This window comes from Bos javanicus, chromosome 25 (genome assembly GCF_032452875.1).
Source record: "Bos javanicus breed banteng chromosome 25, ARS-OSU_banteng_1.0, whole genome shotgun sequence".
NCBI classification, from domain to species: domain Eukaryota; kingdom Metazoa; phylum Chordata; class Mammalia; order Artiodactyla; family Bovidae; genus Bos; species Bos javanicus.
Genome location: NC_083892.1, coordinates 14,368,368 through 14,391,350, shown reverse-complemented (window position 1 = coordinate 14,391,350; position 22,983 = coordinate 14,368,368). Strand labels below are relative to the sequence as shown.

The 22,983-nt window shown below is 46.5% G+C and overlaps 1 protein-coding gene across 4 annotated transcripts in view; it reads right to left on the bottom strand.

Moving 5' to 3' along the window:
* ABCC1 (ATP binding cassette subfamily C member 1 (ABCC1 blood group)) overlaps positions 1–22,983 on the bottom strand; it is a 152,424-nt gene that overhangs the window by 95,668 nt on the left and 33,773 nt on the right. For all 4 annotated transcript variants that reach the window (XM_061401216.1, XM_061401214.1, XM_061401213.1 and 1 more), the window contains exons 2-5: positions 8,103–8,279; positions 5,108–5,233; positions 2,457–2,594; positions 1,162–1,287 (exon numbers count right to left, since the gene is read on the bottom strand). In XM_061401216.1, coding sequence (XP_061257200.1) covers positions 1,162–1,287; positions 2,457–2,594; positions 5,108–5,233; positions 8,103–8,279 — 567 coding nt within the window. The remainder of the gene's footprint in view (positions 1–1,161; positions 1,288–2,456; positions 2,595–5,107; positions 5,234–8,102; positions 8,280–22,983) is intronic.

Sequence of the window (22,983 nt, the reverse complement as noted above, 5' to 3'; positions counted from 1 at the left end):
GAAGTGACTGTCCCACCTCTTGGAGGCCATCCCCAGCCTCCTCCTGCCTCTTGCAGCTCCAGCTGCTCCGGCCTTTCCTGCTGTGATGGCAACATTCATGGCAGCCCTGCCCCAGGGCCTCTGCACCTCAAACCTATCCCCTTGGATACCTGCCTGCCTGGCTCCCTCGCTCCTTCAGGTCTCTGCTCCAGTGAGGGGGATCGGGTAAGGTGGGCTTCCCTGATTGCTTTTATCAAAACCACACACAACCCCCAACCATCATCTCCCCCGCCTTTCTTTGCGTTTTTCTTCACAGCTTTAACCACCACCTAACTGGTAGGATATATATACTTGGGCACTGGGCTACTGTTTGTGCCCCTGCCCATGAAAACATGAGCTCCAAGTGGCAAGAATTCTGCTTTATTCACTTCTACAGCCCTGTGCCCAGGTCAGAGCCTGGCACTCAGCCTGGATGGAAGAAGGGAGTGCGGGGGAGGAGGAAGGGAAATGGCATGGAGGGAAGTGGGGAGGAAGAAAGGAGGAGGACCAGGGTGATGAACAGCCACGTTCCTCCCACCAACAGAAGAGCGGCCACCCTACCCTGCCCACTGATACCCTTCTGCACAAGCAGGATTTTCCTCAAACTGATGCAGGAGACCAAGGGTCTCAAACTCAAATCCTCCAGGGGCCAGGCACATACGCAGGTGAGAGGAGCAAGACTGTCTAACACACCAGGGAGCACTGAGGACCACGGCAGGAAACCAGGGCCACGTGCCTCAGCGCTGGCCGACCGCTTGCATGTGGAATAACGGCACTGACGCTGCCACAACACTTTTCTAGAAAACCTGGACAGTTAAGAACGCCTGTGGAATTTCCTGATATTTAAATGTTCATTCGTACTGTCTAAAACCACTATGCCCACCAAATGGGCTGGAAGACACAGCTGTTTACAACTAGGAATGGGACACCCTCCTTAAGTACCCTCCAGCCACGTCTGCGGCTTGGTTTTTCCATTGGTAAAGCAGGGAGGAAGACGTTACCTATGGCCAAGTGTTTGGGGAAGACAGGATGAGCTCCCAGGTGGACGGTACTGGCTCATATCAGTGTAAGCTATACTGTGTCTTCTGCACACACCCACATGCACACATGCGTGTCTCTGTGCTCATCTGTGATCACACTTACGGGGTCGTTGATGGTTTCGGAGAACAGGGGCGAGCGGTCGGAGAAGCAGGACAATACGAGCTGGATCAGCACAAGGCTAAAGTAAATGTAGAAGGTGACGTCACGAAAGACATCAACTCGGGCATCCTGCACAGGAGGGGAAGGAGGAGAAGGAGAAAAGATCACTTTCTAGCAGCAGCTGCAGGGGGCGGGTTATCTTCCGGGTTATCGCCCCTTCAAGATAACAGAAGACAGGTGTTTACATCATGGTGTGGTCCACTCTGCCTGGTCAGGGCAGCTGACATGGAGAGGAGCCCCAGGCTTGGGAGTGGATCAGACCTACCTTCAAGGCCTGGCTCAGCTCACACTGGCCATGGCCATGGGGCTTGATCAGCTTACTTAACCTGTCTGTGCCTCAGTTTCCCCACCGACAAACAGACCAGTGGCTCTCAACAGGAGGGGTGACTTTGCCTTCCAGTGAACATCTGGCAGTTTCTGGAGACATTTCTGTTCAGGGGTGGGAGGGCTACTGCCACGGCCCCTCAACATCCTGCAAAGCACAGGACAGCCCTCCCCCAAAACAAAAGGAAAACTCGGGCCCCAAACGCCAATCCCTGCTGAGGCTGAGACACCCTGCCAGGGTGACTGTGAGATGACAGTAAGATTATTCACGAAAAAGACTCAGTCCCCGACCTAGCACTCTGAAAACACGAACTCAACAAATGGCAGCTGCCATCACTATTAAAGACCGCTGAAAGGTACATTGTAGGTGCTCAATAAACGTTTGGTCCCTCCTCCTTGCTTTGCCTAATGCCAGCTTCCGATTAGCCCGAAGGAGGCAGGGAACAGCGGGACAGTCTGAAATGACCCGCTCTTCACGACTCCTAGGAGCAGCAACAAGGGCCACTTCCCAGCCGGAGTGACACCAACGCAACGTGGGAACTAGTCCAGGGCCCCCCAGGGGCAGTCGCCCTGCAAACACCACTCCCCACACAGCTGCATTCCAGACGAAACACACAGAGAGCAGACCTGCTCGGCTGTCACCACTGACAGAGGCTCAAAGTATGGTGTGCATCTGCCTGCTGCTCCTGCCCCTGACAGAGGCACAGACAAATGGGGCTTGGAGGAAAGAAGATTCTAGAACTAAGGTTGCATGGGGGGAAGGGAAATCCCCAGGGAAGAAGCTGGACCCATGTGGTAGCCATTCTCTGGTTCCCAAGGAAATGCATGGTTTCCATGCGAGAAACCATGGAACAGAAGGAACAGGCATCTCCCGGGCACTGCTAAAGGAAGACATGGAACGAGGTCACACTTACCTCTTTTAAGGCAGTCATGATTTTGGATCTCAGGATGGCAAGGGCACACAGTAGGGCTATAAGCCAGAAAGTGAGCATGATCCCTGAGGACTGGACTCCCCTCCTTCTCTCAATCTGAATTAAAAAGGTAGCAAGCAGCTGGAAGAGAAAAGCATGCGACAAGAGTTGTCAGGAGAAGGTCGGGTCCCCACGGCCTCCCCAGTCTGGGGCCTGGCAGATGCAGGGCCCAGAGGAGGGCTGCCCCCAGGACGGTGGTAGCAGAATGGCCTGGCTCCAGTCCCAGCTCTGCTCTCGCCTCGCTGGGTGACCTTGGGCGTGTCACCAAACCTCTCTGAGCCTCTGCTGCCTCATCTGCAAAACGGAGTTGACAACAGTATTCATCTCGAAAGCCATGAGAATGTAACAAGATCCAGGAAGGGATGGAAAAGTTGGGGGCGGGAAGAGAGAGGGTGGCACGGGCAGGGAGCTCAGTTTATCACAGAAATCAGCACGCTTTTTCTTAAAGGACCAGAGAGTAAATATTTTAGGATTTGTGGGCCATGGAGATTCTTTCACAACTACTCCCATCTGCAGTGTAGCATGAAAGCAGCCTCCCATGAGACAGGGAAGAGTGGTTATGGTCACCTGCCAATAAAACTTTATTTACAAAAACAGGCTGCGCGCCACCCCCTGCTTTAGAGAAGGAAGTCCAGCCTGATGCAGTGGGCTCGTCTGCCTCGGGCAGCAGTGGTAACCACTCTCCTTTACTGAGCCTCTCTTTGCTCTGCCTCTAGGACGCACTCACCTGCACTGACTCAGTGCAACCTGTTTTCAGCCCCAGGTTGCAGATCAGGAAACTTACTCAACCTGCTACAGACAGATACATAGTTGTCTTCACGGAACTTCATTAGAATGATGGTGGGGTGGGGGGGGTGGATTCATTTCCTGGTACCCTGAGCTATGACTTCCGTTTTACATGTGACTCAGTGATGGAGGAGAAAGAACGATGAAACCACTTTTCCTTGAAAGAAGGAGATGCCCCTGCCCTTCTGCAGACAGCCCTCTGAAGGCAGACCCCAATGCTGGCCACAGTCATGAACCCGACTCCCAAGGAGCTATGGGCACCCACAGCACTGCCCCTCAGCCCCCAGCTGCCAGAAACCTGGATGTCTGTTCTCATCCCCGGTCCTCTCGTCTCCTTCCCTCCCTGCAGCTCTCCATCAGCAACACACCTGGCTCTGCCACCAAGGCCACCCTCAGTTGACCCACCACTCACTCTGGTCTCAGCCTCCATGCCCCTGGCCCAGGTGCCCCTGGGCCCCTACTGGCCTCCCAGCTTCCACTCTTGCTCACAACCCATTCTCACCACGCTCAGCTCTTAAATAAGCACAGCCTGCCATGCCACACCTTTCCCTTTCGGGTGAGGGGTTTTAACCCAGGGTCCATGAGGCTCTGGATAGAAGCCAGGGGGTCCATGAACTCAGACGGGAAACAATCATAGCTTCGCTTTCCCTCATCAGCACCACCAATGACAACGGAAAGCAACAAAGCTCAATGGCACCAGCAGTGCCCGGGGCTCCGTCACCACTAGAAGTCACACCCGAAGACAAAAAGCGAAAGGCCTCTCCTCCAGCTACCGTGGACACCGGGCTGCTGTCTGGAAACTAAGGAGGTCTCACACCTGCTGGTGGACCCTGAGTTGAGATGCACTGATAAAGAAGCCCATATTTTTGCTGTTTACTCTTTTGCAAACTGTGATTAAAGATAACTGGTTTCCCAGCCCAAATGTCCTGCAACTGAAGAATCTATACAGTCCATACAATCAAACACACTGAACAATTGTGGAAAAAAATAAAATAAAATAAAGGTCTTTGGAACAGCAGAGGCTGAGAAGTCAGACTCCAACTGCCCCAGCCTGCATGGTTCCATGCACATGATTTTCTGGAAAAGGCAAAGTCACAGGGGCAGAAAATATAGCGGGAGTGGGGGAGGGCAAGGGCAGCATGAGGGAGGTTTCGGGGGGCTATGAATTGTTGTGTTGCTGTGAATCTCCATTGTGGGCATGGTGCTTACCTGACAGTATCGGTTTATCAAAGCTCATCAACGGTTCAAGGAAAAAAGTGAATTTTACCCTATGCAAAATAAACCTCAAGTAAAAACATAAATGGACCTCATTAAGATCTTCATACATACACATATGTGTGTATGACTGGTTTCCTCCACAAGCCTGTGTGTTTGATGATTTTAAGAACACTATTCTGAGACCAGACTGGCAAAGAAGAAAGGGGTGTGTGGCACAGAAAAGGTCTGGAAACCCAACTCTGGGACTGAAAAACAAGGCAAATCCCGCTCACCCTGCAGCTCAAGGTCCTTCAGAGTCAGCCCCCTGCCCTTCCAGTGCCCCTGCGCCCCTCCTCACTGCCTCTGCCCCAGCCACACCGGCCAACGCTCAGTCTCCCCTGCTCTGACCCCAGGACACTTGCACGTGCTGGTCTCGCCACTGGATCCTCCCTATCTCTAGCCCCTTCAACTTTAACATCCTGCTCATTCTTTACGCCTAAGTTCCATCATCCTTTCCTCCCTCCTCCCATCAAGACCAAACCAAATTCACCCAAGACACCCGTATTTCTACTGTAAGATCTTCTCATTTTCAAATGGCGGCCACTACTTACCATGGTGATGCCCAAGAGGGTTGGGCTGACCAGGAACACTGGGGCCAGGAGCTTGCCCATACTTCTTTCCCAGAAAGAGTAGAAGAGGTCTGCCCAGCAGACGATCCATAGCAAAAACCCCAAGGCCTGGAAGAGAAGTACACGCACATCTTACAATGGACAGCCCTGGAACTTCCCCCAGCATCCCTGCAAAAAGCTCAGCCTCGGAGGAACCGGCTACCCCCTAACCATTGCCTGTGGTCTTCAGACACAGTATACATCCTCTGGGATCCAGTCAAGTCCTAGGCAGGGTGAGCCAGTATCCATGCCGTCCCATGCTGGTCTGTGTCTCCTCTGGACCCCAGCCATGACTCTGTCTGTCCTATTCTCCCCAGCACCTGAAGACTCAAGTCTCTGACTTATCGACATCCATGAACTACATGGGGGCCCTCACACGATGGCCATTCATCCAACAATATTAAGCCAACCAAAATTTACTGGGGCCTCCTATGGGCCACAGATGTGAAGGATAGAATGATGAATAAAACAGACAGAAGTCACTGCTTTCACGGAGCTGTGATTCCAGTGGATAGAACAGGCAAGAGACGAACCGAAAAATACACAGTATAACGCTAGAGAGGAACGAGTGGCGTGAAAAGTGAAAGTGTTAGTCTCTCAGTGGTGCCTGACTCTTTATGAAACCATGGACTGTAGCTGCCCACCCCCAGGTTCCTCCATCTACGGAATTCTCCAGACAAGAATATTGGAGTGGGTAGCCATGCCTTTCTCCAGGGGATCTTCCCAACCCAGGGATGGAACCTGGGTCTCCTGCCTTGCAGGCAGATTCTTTACCGTCTGAGCCATCAGGAAGAAGAAATAAAACAGATAAGATAGGGTGGTCAGAGAAGGCCTCTCCCATCAGGTGACATCTGGTGAAGAGCCAACGGTGACTACTTGAGGGAGAGAACAATTCGGGTAGAAGGCAAAGCAAGTGCAAAGGTCTTGAGGCAGAAATGTGTTCAGCAGGTTCATGCCTGCTGTGGCATGAGCCGTGGGTGTGACAGGAGGTGGCTTAAGAGGAGCCTGGAGCCACATGAAGCTGGGCCACTGAGCAGACGTCCAGGTTTTACTCCCTAGGATGAGAAGTTACTAGAGTGTTTCTCAGCAAGGCACAGACAAAATCTTACAGTTTTTTAAAAAATATTTTTATTTCTTTGGCTGTGCCTTGCCTTAGTTGTGGCATGTGGGATCTAGTTCCCCTAAGGGATTGAGCTCAGGGTCCCCTGCCCTGGGAGCACGGAGTCTTAGCCACTGGACCACCAGGGAAGTCCTCTGGTTTACACGTTAAAGGGAGAGGTTGCTCTCCATGAAAAGTACAAAGTGCTGCCAGAGGTCTAAGAGGAAGACACCAGATCCAGCTGAAGACAGGGGAGCAGACAGCATGGTGAGATGGGCTTGGAATGTGGTCTGACCAACGGTATCACAGGCAAGGGGACAGCTTCGGTAAAATCATTCAAGTCTACCTGTTTGCCAAGGGCTTATGGAAATCAATCTCGGGAAATGGGGCTTTAATAAAGGACAGAGAGACACATGCTAAGAGGAGAAAGTGGAATGCACACACACACACATACAGGATATATACATGCCCTTCATGTGTCTCCCCCAGAAAGCTCTTTCTTACAAGGGGCATACCAGCACCTGTAGAGTGGAGAAACAGACTCACTGACCAGATGACCAAAATTAAGCCCATCAATGAGGGGCATATGGATACCACGTGACCTTAGATGTACCCCAGAGAAGGACCCCGTGGCCCTTTTGTAGTTCTCCAGCCAGACAGGCATTAGTGAATCAAACCGTGAGAACACATGGTCCCAAGAGCCCAAGTTGAGAAACTGACTCTAAATTAACTGGCCCATGTTCTCCAAATATGTCAGCATGATAAAAAAAAAAAAAACAAAAAATGGTGAAAAGTTCTTCCAAAATAACAGAAAAATAAAGAAACAGTGTGACTAAGTGCAATGAATGACCCTGAATTGGGGGGAGGAGGAGGGGATGCTAGAAAGGACAAGCATCCTTGTTCCTTTTGGCAAGGGACAAAAGTGGAATATACATAGTAGTTTTTATTTTTGCTTTTAAAGTATTGTGTCCACGTTACATTTCCTACATTTAATTGTGCTGTTGTTACATAACAGAATATCCTTTTTTCGATAAAACATACACTGAAGAAGGGGCAAAGAGGCATGGTGGATGCTAGCTTTTCTCAAATAATTCAGAAAAAAATAAATACTGTGTGTATACGGAGAGAGCAAAGAGAGTAAGAAGATGCTAAAATGTTAAATGTGGCAGAATGTTAAAAATCGGTGACTATAAATAATGGGTATTCAGGGCTGAGGGAGTATTTAATACTATCCTTGCAACCTTTCTGCAGTTTGAAACTATTTCAAGATTAAAAAAAATTTTTTTTTAATTAAAAAGACATCCTTGGTCAGGGAGGAAGACCTCCATATAATCTTGTGAGATAGATTATATCACCCCCACTGCAATCATGGGGAAACTGAGGCTCAGGGAGGTTAAGAAATTTGCTCAAGGAAAAAAAATTCTTAAAAAAAAAATTTCTTCCCATTTCTTTAATTTTGTATCTATATGGGATGGTGCATGTTCATTAAATTTACTGCGATAATCACTTCATGACCTATGTAAGTCAAATCATTGTGCTGTACACTTAAACTTAATACAGTGCTGTTTGTCAGTTAGATCTCAATAAAACTGGAAGAAGAAAGAAATTTGCTCAAGGTCATATAGCTAATAAGTGGCAATGCCAACATCTGAACCCACGTCTGAATTCAGAGCCCCGGGCTTTATTCACCACATTATTATTCTGTGTCCTAGTAAAAGGCAGCTCAGGGGAATTAAGCAGAAGGAACATGTCAGTTATCACAAGCAGTCTTCCCTACCACAGGACACACCCCACCCCCCAATACGCACGCACATCATAATAAAACCCCACGAGACTTACAGTCTTGGCTTTGTTGAGATGTGTCATCTGAATGTAGCCCCGGTCATGGTGGGAGAGATAGAGGAAGTAGAAGGGGAAGCAGACCCAGAGGTAAGAGCAAGGCACCCACACGAGGACGGTCTTCTGAAAGCACTTGGTGAAGTCGGGGTTGCTGGTGTTCCACGTGACATTCCACTCCTGCGGACACAAACACAGGCCCAGGTAAACAGGACGCCCTCAGGAGTGTGGACCAGGGGCCTGCGTAGAGTTCAAAGCTACCTGCTGTGGGGTTTAGGAACTAGGATGCCCTCCCAGGCAGAACAGGCAAACTGGAAAGATCAGTAGCCAGAAAGACTTCAAACAAAGAATGACAAACGAAAGTTATGTCTCACCTTCCCTCACAGGTAAGTTCCTGAGACAATAATGGGCAGGTTCCATTATTGTACAAAAGATGGAGACCACCACTTAAAGGAATCCTTAAGGGTATTCTCCTATAAATCGACTCATCCTTTAATCACATAAATCATGCCTACTTTACAATCCTGTGAATTAAGAGCTTTCTAATATTTTCTTCTTTATCATCCCTATGATCCCCATATCACTGTATCAATGCATCAGTGATGGCATGACAGTGATCACATCATGATCACTTTCATCAGCACCATCAGCATCACTATAGCGGTCATCATCAGCACCACCATCTTTATCACTGGCATCAGCATCGCCATCATCCACCATCATCAGCACCACCATCTTTGTCACTGGCATCAGCATCGCCATCATCCACCATCAGCAGCACCACCATCAGCAGCATGACCACCAACAGCACCACCACCATAGATAATACCCAAATTGCAGTTCTGTGTTCTAGGCCCTATTCTAAGTTCTTTGTATGTATTATCTCCTTTAGTTCTATAATTACTTTATCATTTCTTTCTTAGAAGGGAAAACTATAGCACAGAGAGGTTCAGTGATTTGCCCAGTATCTCACAGTACCTACCCCATTATTTGGTAAGACCTGGAGCCTGACTCAGACTCAGGCAATTCGATTCTGGAGTTCCTGCGTTTAACCACAAAGTTATCCTGGCTGAGAAACAAATCTGTCTTACTTTTATCTTTTTAAGAAGCCACCTGTATTGCATAAGAGACAATGCCAAATAGGTAAAAAGATAAACACATACATAAATAGAGCAGGTATTATCTGCCCAAGAAAAAAACTTCAACCAGCCTTCAGACTTCTGTAATGGAAATTTTAACTCAAGCCCTGATCTGACCACTGAACTGTTTGTTATATGACTTTGGGGAAAGGTATTACCCTATCCAGAGGTTTCAATTTCCTATCTCTACCATAATTAGGCGGGATAAAATTAGAGGTCTGAAACAGGTGATTCCCAGGCTGACTAGGCCCACAGAGATGATCTGCAGTTATTGTTGGTACTTTAAACATGCCTTTTAAAAAAAAATCTCAGTTTAGCTGCCAACACTTAAAAATGAGGAAATTTCACATAAAAGTTGGATTTACAGTGTCTCTCTAAAAAATAAAAAACCAGAAAGTCTGGCAGCACTGGGCCCAGATTCCCGCTTCACAGCCAATGGGAGGAACTAGGGAGGAGCCAGTCTTTGGGTAAGGTTCATGCCGTCCAGCGGCCAGTCCCCGTGCAGCCCCCTCCCCACAGCACTGTCTCCCCACCACTGGATATCTGCTCTCCAGACACCTCTGATTTCAACAGCCTTCCCAGAATCAGATTAAGAGAGACCACCAAGGAACTCCAAGGAACCTGGATTCTTAAAACTCCATGCAAGCTTTAAAGCCACATCAAAGAACATTACAGAATAGAAAGTAATGGGAATAAGTGGACCATTTTACATTTGATGATCAATCAAAATCTATGTTCTGAGCTTTATAAAAGAGATCTAGATGTGTACCAATGCAAGCATACTTAATGCTACTGAGATGTACACTTAAAACTGGTTGCTGCTGTTCAGTCGCTCAGTCATGTCCAACTCTTTGCAACCCCATGGACTGCAGCACACCAGGCTTCCCTGTCCTTCACTATCTCCCAGAGTTTGCTCAAACTCACGTCCACTGAGTCAGTGATGCCATCCAACCAGCTCATCCTCTGCCGCTCCCTTCTCTTCCTGCCCTCAATCTTTCCCAGCATCAGGGTCTTTTCCAGTGAGTAGGCTCTTCCCATCAGGGGGTCAAAATATTGGAGCTTCAGCTTTAGCATCAGTCCTTCCAACGAATATTCAGGGCTGATTTCCTTTGGGATTGATTGGTTTGATCTCCCTGCTGTCCCAGGGACTCTCAAACATCTTCTCCAGCACCACAATTCAAAACCATCAATTCTTCAGCACTCAGCCTTCTTGATGGTCCAACTCTCACATCCATACATGGCAACTGGAAAAACCAAAGCTTTGACTATACCGACCTTTGTCAGAAAAGTGATGTCTCTCCTTTTTAACACACTATCTAGGTTTAAAAATGGTTAAGATGGTTAAAGAAAAAAAAAAAGGAAGAAGAAAAAGAAAAGACTTGACTTTAAAAACAGAGAGACAAAGATCTAGTATTAAGTAAGTACCCAAACTGGTTCTTCAGAGGTATAATTATTCTATGATATAAATGGTTATTTTTCCAGAACCAAGAACAAGGAATTATTGAAAAATAAACTTTAAAAGGTCAACACAGACAAAGGAATTTAGCTAGGAAACTTCTAGACACAAAGAAACCCTAAAAAGGACAAAGTTCATGCCTCTGTAGACTTGGGCACTTGGAAGACAGCCTTGGAAATAATTTATCTGATCATGGAGAGGAGCAGTTTATATCAAAGACTAATTATTTTAACTGATTTCACACCTAAAATTCTTAAGATGATGGTGAAAAGGGGGATTTAACTGTTGGTGGTTATTATAATCAAAGCAGATTCTGGCCAGAAAAAACTCATTCCAAAGGAATTTGCCTTTGTACTAAGAAAACAATACCGAAACTTAATATAGAATTATATATATAACTTCCCTTGTAGGAAGGGCTTCCCTGGTGGCTCAGCTGGTAAAGAATCTGCCTTCAAGGTGGGAGACCTGGGTTCGATCCCTGGGTTGGGAAGATACGCTGGAGGAGGGAAAGGCTACCCACTCCAGTATTCTGGCCTGGAGAATTCCATGGACTAAGTCCATGTGGTCACAAAGAGTCGGACACAACTGAGCGACTTTCACTTCGCTTCTCTATGTCTATAAGAAGCTTGGTTCATATATGAGACATTTTAATCACCTGATCCTTGCCCCAGTTATTCCTTGACTGGACTGCTACAGTAGCTTGCTAGCCACACCCTGCTTCCAGACCCTCTGGGCCTCACCTAGTCCTCCCCACCACAGCCAAATACATTTTCTATCTTATACATCTATACATGCATCCAGATATAATTATCCACTCATCTCACCCACCACCCAGGCACCAAGTCATTCATCCATCTACCTATCTATCCACCCACCTACCTCCTCTACCCATGTACCCATCCAAGGACCCACCCACCCACCTACCCACCTGCTGATTCATGCATCCATCCACCCACCTGTCCACCCAGGCATTCATCCATCTGTTTCTTCCACAATTTCTCCCGCCCCATTTCCCAATGTGTCCACTTGGCCTCTCTTCGTATTAATTTACTTTTAATAGGTAACACATTTCTGTGCTAAACTTTCCCCAACTACCCAAAATGGTACACTGTGAAAAATAAGTCTTGCTCCCTGAACTCAAAGCTCTCCCTTCCTACCCCACAGGCAAAACTCCTATATTGCTAACAATATATCGTTATTCTTCCAAATATAGTTTATCTACTTTGTTTCCCCTGAAGGTGCCATAATACATACTTGTTTGGCACCTCACTTTTTTCCCCTTAATATTAGAAACCGATCTCTGTCAGTGCCAGAGATCTGCTTTATTCTTGCTAGTTTAACTTCATTTCTTTTGAACAAAGGGTAGAAGTGACAAGCTACCTCCCCCTCCTGGTCCCAGACTGGTCCCTCTCTCTAGAGGCGACACCATCCATTTCTTCTGTATCCTTCCAGGAAACATTTTATGCATCTATAACAAAAATAAATACATATCTTCTGTAATCAAATGGAGAGAAACATACTCCATACCCTGTTCTGTACCATCCTTTCATCTCTTAAGAACAGATCAGAGAGATTATTCTACTCTGCACATTTCCTCATCCTTTGCTCCAGCTGTTTTGTCTTTCCTCATATGGATGGGCTTGACCTTATATAATCAGCTAACGGGGCACTAGGCTGCTCTTACAATGAAGCAGTGAATAAATTTAGGAAGTGCCTCATTTCACACAAAGCAAGCATATTTGTAAGATAACTTTCTAGACGTGGACCTGCTGGATTAAAGGGTGTATGCATTTAAAATTTAAACAGTTGCTGAATCCAATGGGTATCATCAGTTTATTCTGCACCACACAAAGTACCAGGGTCATTGCTTCCCAAACTACAGTATATTATAAGCTTTTGATCTCTGCCAATCTGATAGTGGAAAATATCTCCCTGTAGCTTCACTTCCTTTCTTCTTAATGATAAATGAAACTGAAGATTTTGCCACTTTGTGTGTTAAAAGCAGTTTCTTCTCCTAAGAGGAAAAACCATAGGCTTAAATACCTATGAGTTATTAAATGGGACAGATCTGAACACCCATCTCCCCTGGGTAACAACCTCCAATAGTTTCCCATCACCTTTCAGAGCCAATCCTTGCTTGCTTCATGAGCCCTTCCACATCCACATTCAAGCTCCATCTGTTTCTTCTACAATTTCTCCCACCCCATTTCCCAATGTGTTAACTTGGCTATTCATTCAAAGAAGCATTTATCAAGCCTGTGTCAGGCACCATTCAAGGAACTAGAGATTTAGGAAGGCCTGTGGTCCCCGCCTTTAATGCACTCCCCAATTGCTGATCCAATGATTGATGCTTTGGGATATGTCTTTCTAGATACTCTTCCTGCCTTTTCATAGTAACAAACTCCTACTCATCCTTCAAAATCCAACTCAGAGACACCTCCTTTAAGAAGCCTTTCTCCTGGGCTTTCCTGGTGGCTCAGTGGTAAAGCTGCTGCTGCTGCTAAGGCACTTCAGTCGTGTCCGACTCTGTGTGACCCCATAGACGGCAGCCCACCAGGCTCTGCTGTCCCTGGGATTCTCCAGGCAAGAACACTGGAGTGGCTTGCCATTTCCTTCTCCAATGCATGAAAGTGAAAAGTGAAAGTGAAGTCGCTCAGTCGTGTCCGACTCTTAGCGACCCCATGGACTGCAGCCTACCAGGCTCCTCCATCCATGGGATTTGCCAGGCAAGAGTACTGGAGTGGGGTGCCAAAGAATCCACCTGAAATTCAGGAGACACAGGTTTGATCCCTGATCCAGGAAGATCACACAGGCTGTGATGCAACTAATGCCCACGCACCACAACTACTGAGCCTGAGCTCTAGAGCCCGGGAGCCGCAACTCCTGAAGCCCACCTGCCTAGAACCCGTGGCTCTGCAACAAGAGAAGCCTCCACAGTGAAAAGTCTAGGCACCGCAACTAGAGAGTGACCCCGCTCACTGCAACTGGAGAAAAGCGGCAACAAAGACCCAGCATAGCCAAAACAAATAAACAAAATTATTTAAAAAAAAAAAAAAAGAGCAGCCTCACTCTCCAAACTATGAGAACAGCCCCCCAACACTGCAATGATGACTTACTTGTCCATCAGTACATCTGTCCTGCCAGGACTTCTGACTCTTCTCCTCCTCACCTAGCAGGGACCCAGAGGTTACTAAGTAAACAAATGACCCAAACCATGCCTCCCGTCCCCAGCATTATTTGCTACTTTGTTTTTCAGGAAACAATCCATCCAGGTAGAACTTGACTATGACCCTGGCTTTCTGGTCAGATGGATGTGGATTAAAAGTCAGGCGCTGACCACAGTTGCACCTGGGCGGGTCACTTAATGTCTCCAAGCCTCCATCTCCTTACCAATGTGGCCAGGGAAAAACATGCAGGCCTGGAAGAACTATCAAACGGGTCTGTGCTTTGTACCAGCTGGCATGGTCTAGAGGTAGTAAGTGGTGGCTATTAGCTGCAGACCAATAATTAATAATAATCACCACCGCCACCCTCAGCGCTGCCTAGCATTAAAAAGCTTCAAAGACAAAGAAAAATTCGAGTTTGGAAGTGAGCAAGCGGAAACTCGGGAGCACCCGAGGACACAGAACTCCGGGGAAGGAGAGGTCGGAGAAATGCTTAGCAAAGGAAGGGGTTTGGGTTTATTCTTCAGAAGGCAGCTTCCTCCCCAGAGCCAGATGGCCAGCCCTGACTGAGAGGGCAGAGGAGGAAGGAGGCGGGACTTGAGAAGAGGAAATTTGACCGTGACCTTGAACTTGCACTACCTCCACGGACACCCACCAATAGTGGCCCTGACCACAACTGTCACAGCAGTGATGTAACAAGGTCAGGGGCCTCTGGTGTGTTCCTCACTGGCCAGGTCTCTGATGAATTCTTTGTCCAAAGGGGGCTTCCCTGGTGGCTCAGTGGTGAAGAATCTGCTTTCCAATGCAGGAGGCCAGGGTTCAATCCCTGGGTGGGGAAGATCCCCTGGAGAAGGAAATGGCAACTCACTCCAGCATTCCTGCCTGGGAAATCCCATGGACATAGGAGCCTAGAGGGCTACAGCCCATGGGGTCAAGAAAGAGTCAGACAAGATTTAGTGACTGAACAACAACTGTCCAAGGAAACTGATCCCTGCCCCGATGCCCTTGATAACTCCTGGAGACAGGCACTGGGATCCCCTCTACTAAGGGTTTCCGGGGGAAACAGGGAATGCTGAGGGCCATTAAAAGGCTTAAGGAAGGAGGATTCATGGAGACCACCAGCTACTTGCTGCCCCCAATCTCAGAGACGACAGCTAACCCTAGTTTTCCTCCCTAGGGTCTCTGCCTCCTCACACAGGGAGTTCCAGAAATCAAGCTGGTTGGAACACTGCCCTGATTCTGCTGAGCTTCCATCAGTTCAGTTCAGTCGCTCAGTTGGGTCCGACTCTTTGTGACCCCAGGGACTACAGCACACCAGGCTTCCCTGTACATTACCAATTCCCAAAGCTTGCCCAAACTCATGGCCATAGAGTCAGTGATGTCATCCAACCATCTCATCCTCTGTCATCCCCTTCTCCTCCCGCCTTCAATCTTTCCCAGCATCAGGGTCTTTTCCAATGAGTCAGTTCTTCGCATCAGGTGGCCAAAAGATTGGAGTTTCCAGCTTCAGCATCAGTCCTTCCAATGAATATTCAGGACTGATTTCCTTTAGGATGGACTGGTTGGATCTCCTTGCAGTCCAAGGGACTCTCAAGAGTCTTCTCCAACACCACAGTTCTAAAGCATCAATTCTTCAGCACTTAGCTTTCTTTATAGTCCAACTCTCACATCCATATATGAATACTGGAAAAGCCATAGCTTTGACTGGACAGACCTTTGTTGGCAAAGTAATGTCTCTGCTTTATAATATGCTGTCTAAGTTGGTCATAGCTTTTCTTCCAAGGAGCAAGCATCTTTTAACTTCATGGCTGCAGTCACTAGCAGTGATTTTGGAGCCCCCAAAAATAAAGTCTGACACTGTTTCCAATGTTTTCCCATCTATTAGCTATGAAGTGATGGGACTGGATGCCATGATCTTAGTTTTCTGAATGTTGAGTTTGAAGCCAACTTTTTCACTCTCCTCTTTGACTTTCAACAAGAGGCTCTTTAGTTCTTCACTTTCTGCCATAAGGGTGGTGTCATCTGTGTGTCTGAGGTTATTGATATTTCTCCGGGAAATTTTGATTCCAGCTTGTGTTTCATCCAGTCCAGCATTTCTCATGCAGATAATATACTCTGCATATAAGTTAAATAAGCAGGGTGACAATATACAGCCTTGACTTACTCCTTCCCCAACCTGGAACCAGTCTGCTGTTCCATGTCCAGTTCTAACTGTTGCTTCTTGACCTGCATACAGATTTCTTAGGAGGCAGGTAAGGTAATCTAGTATTCCCATCTCTTGAAGAATTTTCCACAGTTTGTTATGATCCACACAATCAAAGGCTTTGGCATAGTCAATAAAGCAAAAGTAAATGCTTTTCTGGAACTCTCTTGCTTTTTCGATGATCCAGCAGATGTTGGCAATTTGATCTCTGGTTCCTCTGCCTTTTCTAAATCCAGCTTGAACATCTGGAAGCTCATGGTTCATGTACTGTTGAAGCCTAGCTTGGAGAATTTTGAGCATTATTTTGCTAGCGTGTGAGATGAGTGCAATTGTGCAGTAGTTTGAACATTCTTTGGCATTGCCTTTTTGGGGGGATTGGAATGAAAACTGACCTTTTCCAGGCCTGTGGCCACTGCTGAGTTTTCCAAATTTGCTGGCATATTGAGTGCAGCACTCTCACAGCATCATCTTTTAGGACTTGAAATAGTTCAACTGGAATTCCATCACCTCCACTACCTTTGTTCATAATGATGCTTCCTAAGGCCCACTTGACTTTGAAATCCAGGGTGTCTGGCTCTAGGTGAGTGATTACACCATTGGGGTTATCTGGGTCATTAAGATCTTTTTTGTACAGTTCTTCTGTGTATTCTTGCCACTTCTTCTTAATATCTTCTGCTTCTGTTAGGTCCGTACCATTTCTGTCCTTTATTGAGCCCATCTTTGCATGAAATGTTCCCTTGGTACCTTAATTTTCTTGAAGAGATCTCTAGTCTTTCCCATTCTATTGTTTTCCTCTATTTCTTTGCATTTGATCACTGAGGAAGGCTTTCTTATCTCTCCTTGCTATTCTTTGGAACTCTGCATTCAAATGGGTATATCTTTCCTTTTGTCCTTTGCCTTTAGCTTCTCTTACTTTCTCAGCTATTTGCAAGGCCTCCTCAACCATTTTGCCTCTTTGCATTTCTTTTTCTTGGGGATGGTCTTGATCTCTGCCTCCTGTACAATGTAAGGAACATCTGCCCACAGTTCTTCAGGCACTCTTATTAGACCTAATCCCTTGAATCTATTTGTCACTTTCACTGTATAATCGTAAGAGATTTGATTTAGGTCATACCTGGTCTATGGTTTCCCCTACTTTCTTCAATTTAAATCTGAATTTGGCAATAAGGAGTTTATGATCTGAACCACAGTCAGCTCCACCACTGGGAAACAAAGTTCAGTGATGGGAGACGCAGTCTAGAACATGAACATCAGCACTGGCCCAGGCTCTGCATTTCCAGGGCTCTGGTCCAAGAAAATCTTAGAGAAAGAAAGGCACCCCCGATCTCTGCAACTGAGGCTTTTCTTCACAAGACATATTCGTCACCCTTTTATGTCCCTCTCTCCCCAGCGTTGAAATTCAAGGATCTGTGGAACACGCTCCAAGCCTGCTGAGACCACAAACTTTGGGAGTTCATAAAACTTCTATTGTGTGGTATCACGTGGTACTCTTACCTCGCTTACCCCACTCAAAGCCAGCATGTTCTGAGCACCATGGGCCATGCTCATCACTCGGCCCTCAGGAGAAGTAGCACTGCTGTTATCCCCATTGCACAGATAAGGAAACCGAGGCAAGATAAGACATTTTCCCAAAAGTCATGCTGCAGTGGATATGAGTTGTCCAAGGCCCACACATATTTTCCCTTCTTTGATAATAGCGGGAGCTCTTGTTCTTACACAAATCCTTTGGTCAGCCACATGCTTAGGGCAAAGCTCCAGGGAATAAGTCTGCTAATCAGCAGCTCCAGAATGTGGTCCAAATCAATCCAATCACTGCAAGGACACATGTTCCCTTGTCCCCAGTGATACAGAGTGAGGATATGGGGTTTACAGGTGTCTTAGCCATTTTATACTGAGCCATCACTGACTCCATGGACATGAGTTTGAGCAAGCTCCGGGAGATGGTGAAGGACAGGGAAGCCTAATGTGCTGCAGTCCATGGGATCACAAAGAGTCGGACAAGACTGAGCAACTGAACAACAGCCATTTATAAGGAAAGTATCAAGAGTCGGCAGTGGAGGGAAGGGGTGGCACCACTAGGGCACGTGTGAAAATGAAGCCGATGTCATGAAAGGCAGAGATGAAAGAAAGTGGAGCTCGGTGTTTTGTGGGCTGCTGGATCATGCATCACCTGCAGCATGCCCTCCCAGTGAATCTCTCCAATAAATTCAACTGTTACACAAGTTTGAAAGAAATTTACTCTCACCTGCAACACAAATCATCCTAGTAATACAAGTTCTGATCCACTTCGTCAACTTTTATTCAACAGTACAATTCAGAATTTGACACAAGTGAATTTAGGCCGCAGATACACCGTTACTAGTAGCATACTGCTGGGTAGGTTGCTGTTCTCTCAGGCTCAAAAAGCCCACCAGCAAAATGGAGGTACTATCATCTCCTTCACAGGGAATCATAAAAAGCCCTAATAAATATTAACTCTTACTATTATTTATAAGCTGTTCAGCTGAAATTCTGGAATTCATTCTTCTTCCTATTCTCTTTTCTCATCACCCCTCCTTCCTTCCGCTCAAAACTAACTGTCCCCTTGTCCCTTTTCTTACAGGTCCAGTTTTCTTCTTTGTTTGCTGTGTGACCTTAGAAAAGTTATTTAACCTCTCTAAGCCTCACTTATGACTACAGCTAAGAATCATTTCAGTTCCGTCACTCAGTCATGTCTGACTCTTTGTGACCCCATGGACTGTAGCATGCCAGGCTTCCCTGTCCATCACCAACTCCCGGAGTTTATTCAAACTCATGTCCATCAAGTCGGTGATGCCATCCAACCACCTCATCCTCTGTTGTCCCCTTCTCCTCCCGCCTTCAATCTTTCCCAGCATCAGGGTCTTTTCCAATAAGTCAGCTCTTTGCATCAGGTGGCCAAAGGATTGGAGCTTAAGCATCAGTCCTTCCAATGAATATTCAGGACTGATTTCCTTTAGGATTGACTGGTTGGATCTCCTTGGAATCCAAGGACTCTCAAGAGTCTTCTCCAATACCACAGTTCTAAAGCATCAGTTCTTCAGTGCTCAGCTTTCTTTATAGTCCAATTCTCACATCCATATATGACTACTGGAAAAACCATAGCTTTGACTAGATGGACCTTTGTTGGTAAAGTAATGTCTCTGCTTTTCAATTTGCTATCTAGGTTGGTCATAGCTTTTCTTCCAAGGAACAAGCATCTTTTAATTTCATGGCTGCAGTCACCATCTGCAGTGATTTTGAACCCCCCAAAAATAAAGTCTGACACTGTTTCCACTGTTTCCCCATCTATTTCCCATGAAGTGATGGGACTGGATGCCATGATCTTAGTTTTCTGAATGTTGAGTTTTAAGCCAGCTTTTTCACTCTCTTCTTTCACTTTCATCAAAAGGCTCTTTAGTTTTTCTTCGCTTTCTGCCATAAGGGTGGTGTTATCTGCATATCTGAGGTTACTGATATTTCTCTCAGCAATCTTGACTCCAGCTTGTGCTTCATCCAACCTGGCATTTCGCATGATGTACTCTGCATGTAAGTTACATAAGCAGGGTGACAATAGTAGACTGTAGTCTTGATGTACTCCTTTCCCAATTTGGAACTGAGTTTCCCCCTCAATCAGTCTCTCCCATCAGGAAGCTTCCATAAGCCTCTTATCCTTATCCATCAGACGGCAGACAGAATGAAAACCACAATCACAGAAAACTAATCAAACTGGTCACATGAACCACAGCCTTGTCTAATTCAATGAAACCATGAGCCAGCAGGGCCACCTAAAACAGACAGGTCATGGTGGAGAGTTCTGACAAAACGTGGTCCACTGGAGAAGGGAATCGCAAACCAGTTCAGTATTCTTGCTTTGAGAACCCCATGATCAGTAATGAAAAGGCAAAAAGATAGGATGGCTAAGAATACTTATCTCCTATAATTTTGCACTCATCTCACACGCTAGTAAAATAATGCTCAAAATTCTCCAAGCCAGGCTTCAGCAATACATGAACCGTGAACTTCCAGATATTCAAGTTGGTTTTAGAAAAGGCAGAGGAACCAGAGATCAAATTGCCAACATCTGCTGGATCATCGAAAAAGCAAGAGAGTTCCAGAAAAATATCTATTTCTGCTTTATTGACTATGCCAAAACCTTTGACTGTGTGGATCACAATAAACTGTGGAAAATTCTGAAAGAGATGGGAATACCAGACCACCTGACCTGCCTCTTGAGAAACCTGTATGCATGTCAGGAAGCAACAGTTAGAACTGGACATGGAACAACAGACTGGTTCCAAATAGGAAAAGGAGTATGTCAAGGCTGTATATTGTCACCCTGTTTATTTAACTTATACGCAGAGTACATCATGAGAAACGCTGGGCTAGAAGAAGCACAAGCTGGAATCAAGATTGCCGGGAGAAATATCAATAACCTCAGATATGCAGATGACACCACCCTTATGGCAGAAAGTGAAGAGGAACTCAAAAGCCTCCTGATGAAAGTGAAAGAGGAAAGTGAAAAAGTTGGCTTAAAGCTCAACATTCAGAAAACGAAGATCATGGCATCTGGTCCCATCACTTTATGGGAAATAGATGGGGAAACAGTGGAAACAGTGTCAGACTTTATTTTTGGGGCTCCAAAATCACTGCAGATGGTGACTGCAGCCATGAAATTAAAAGACGCTTACTCCTTGGAAGGTAAGTTATGACCAACCTAGATAGCATATTCAAAAGCAGAGACATTACTTTGCCAACAAAGGTCCATCTAGTCAAGGCTATGGTTTTTCCAGTGGTCATGTATGGATGTGAGAGTTGGACTGTGAAGAAGGCTGAGAGCCGAAGAATTGATGCTTTTGAACTGTAGTGTTGGGGAAGACTCTTGAGAGTCCCTTGGACTGCAAGGAGATCCAACCAGTCCATTCTGAAGGAGATCAGCCCTGGGATTTCTTTGGAAGGACTGGTGCTAAAGCTGAAACTCATACTTTGGCCACCTCATGCGAAGAGTGGAAAAGACTCATTGGAAAAGACTCTCATGCTGGGAGGGGTTGGGAGCAGGAAGAGAAGGGGACGACAGAGGATGAGATGGCTGGATGGCATCACCAACTCGATGGACATGAGTTTGGGTGAACTCCAGGAGTTGGTGATGAACAGGGAGGCCTGGCTTGCTGCAATTCATGGGGTCCCAAAGAGTCAGACATGATTAAGCAACTGAACTGAACTGATAGCTCTGGGTCCAGGGCTCAGTGTCATATATTAACACTTGATAAAGAGCTATTGTCACTAACCTTAATTCTTACATCAGTAATAAAAATAAATGAAGTTTATAGCGTTATACTCAATATGACAATGTATTGATAATAATACCGCCTAGCTCTAACTGAGCACTAACTATATGCCAGGCACTGCTTCCCTGCACTTCATGTGAATAAACTCATTTATTCTTAATGATTACACAGAAGGCAGGTTCTATTTTGACCCTCATTTGGTGAAAGAGGAAACTGTGACACAGAGAAGTTAAATAATTTGCCTGAGATCACACAGTTTGTAAGGGATGAGGCTGGGGCTCAAACCTAGGAAGCTTGACTATTGAGTTGCCCCATCCCTGACAACGACTCCTAGTGATGGGCAATGTAAGAATTTTAACAGGATTTTCTGGAGCACATGCCTATACCCACAGGTTATCTAGGCCAAGAACATGTGAACGTATCCAAACACCATCAAGTTCAGAACCAATTACCTGTAACAGTGTCCTACAACTGCTGATGCAAATTATTTATACCATAAACATCATGGTTTAAAACAACACGATTTTTTTTTTCATCCCATAGTTCTAGAAGTCAGAAATCTGAAATAGGTCTGACCAGGCTAAAGTCAAGGTGTTGTCAGACCTGAATTCCTTCTGCAGACTCTCAGGGAGGATCCATTCCCTCACCTTCTCCAGCTCCCGGAAGCCGACCACTTTCCTTGCTGACAGCCCATTCTTCCTTGTTCAAAGCCAGCAGGGTCAGGTCAGGTCCTCCTCAGGCTGCCATCTCTCCGGTTCTCTCTTCTGTCTCCCTCTTCCACTTCATAAGGACCCTGGTGATTACCCTGGGCCCACCCAGATAACCCAAGACGATGGCACATTTTCAAGGTTAGCTGATGAGCAACCCTAGCTCCATCTTCATTCCTTTGGCCACGTAACCGTAACACATTCACAGGTTCAGGGGATTTGTTATAGCCATCTGTGCGGAAGCCACTGTTCTGCCTACCACGCCCTTGGGTTTATTCTGGTCCATCCCAAACATTCTATGGATGTCCAGGGACACCATCACTCCCCTTAGCTAGGTCAGATTCAGAAGCCGTCACAGTCCTGCCAGCTTCAGGCAAGACCTCACACCATCTGCTGGGATGCTAACCGCCCCTTCAGCTCAGCTGTGCTGTCCCAGGAGTGCCTGGGTACCGGTTGTCCCCTCTGCTAGACCCAGGGTCTCTGCGGTGCTACCCCTACAGCCCCGGCCTGGCCGACACAGCTTCACAGATACTTGGCTGGGGCCTGAGTAGTTGTTGTTGTTGTTGTTTGGGTCTAAGGAGGCAACAGAAATAACCCTCCCTAGGACCCAGCTTGCCGACCTCAAGACAGGACGGAAGCTGCCGAGAGGAGGATGGGCAGACAACAGGCGGGGGGTATGACTGTGAACTTGAACTGCTGATCAGTGTCACCAGCATCGGGGAGTGGAGTCGCTCTGATGCTGTCCAGTAATGAGGACCTACCAGGACCACGCTGTTCCCCAGGGCCTGAACATCTGTTTCCCCATTCAACTGTCTCAATAACTTACAACCAGCAGGTTTCTATGGCTCAATGGACAATTCTTAATCATGAGATTCCTATGTGTCAATACCCTTCAGAGGTAAATAAGGTTTCCATTCTCAGTTTCATTCT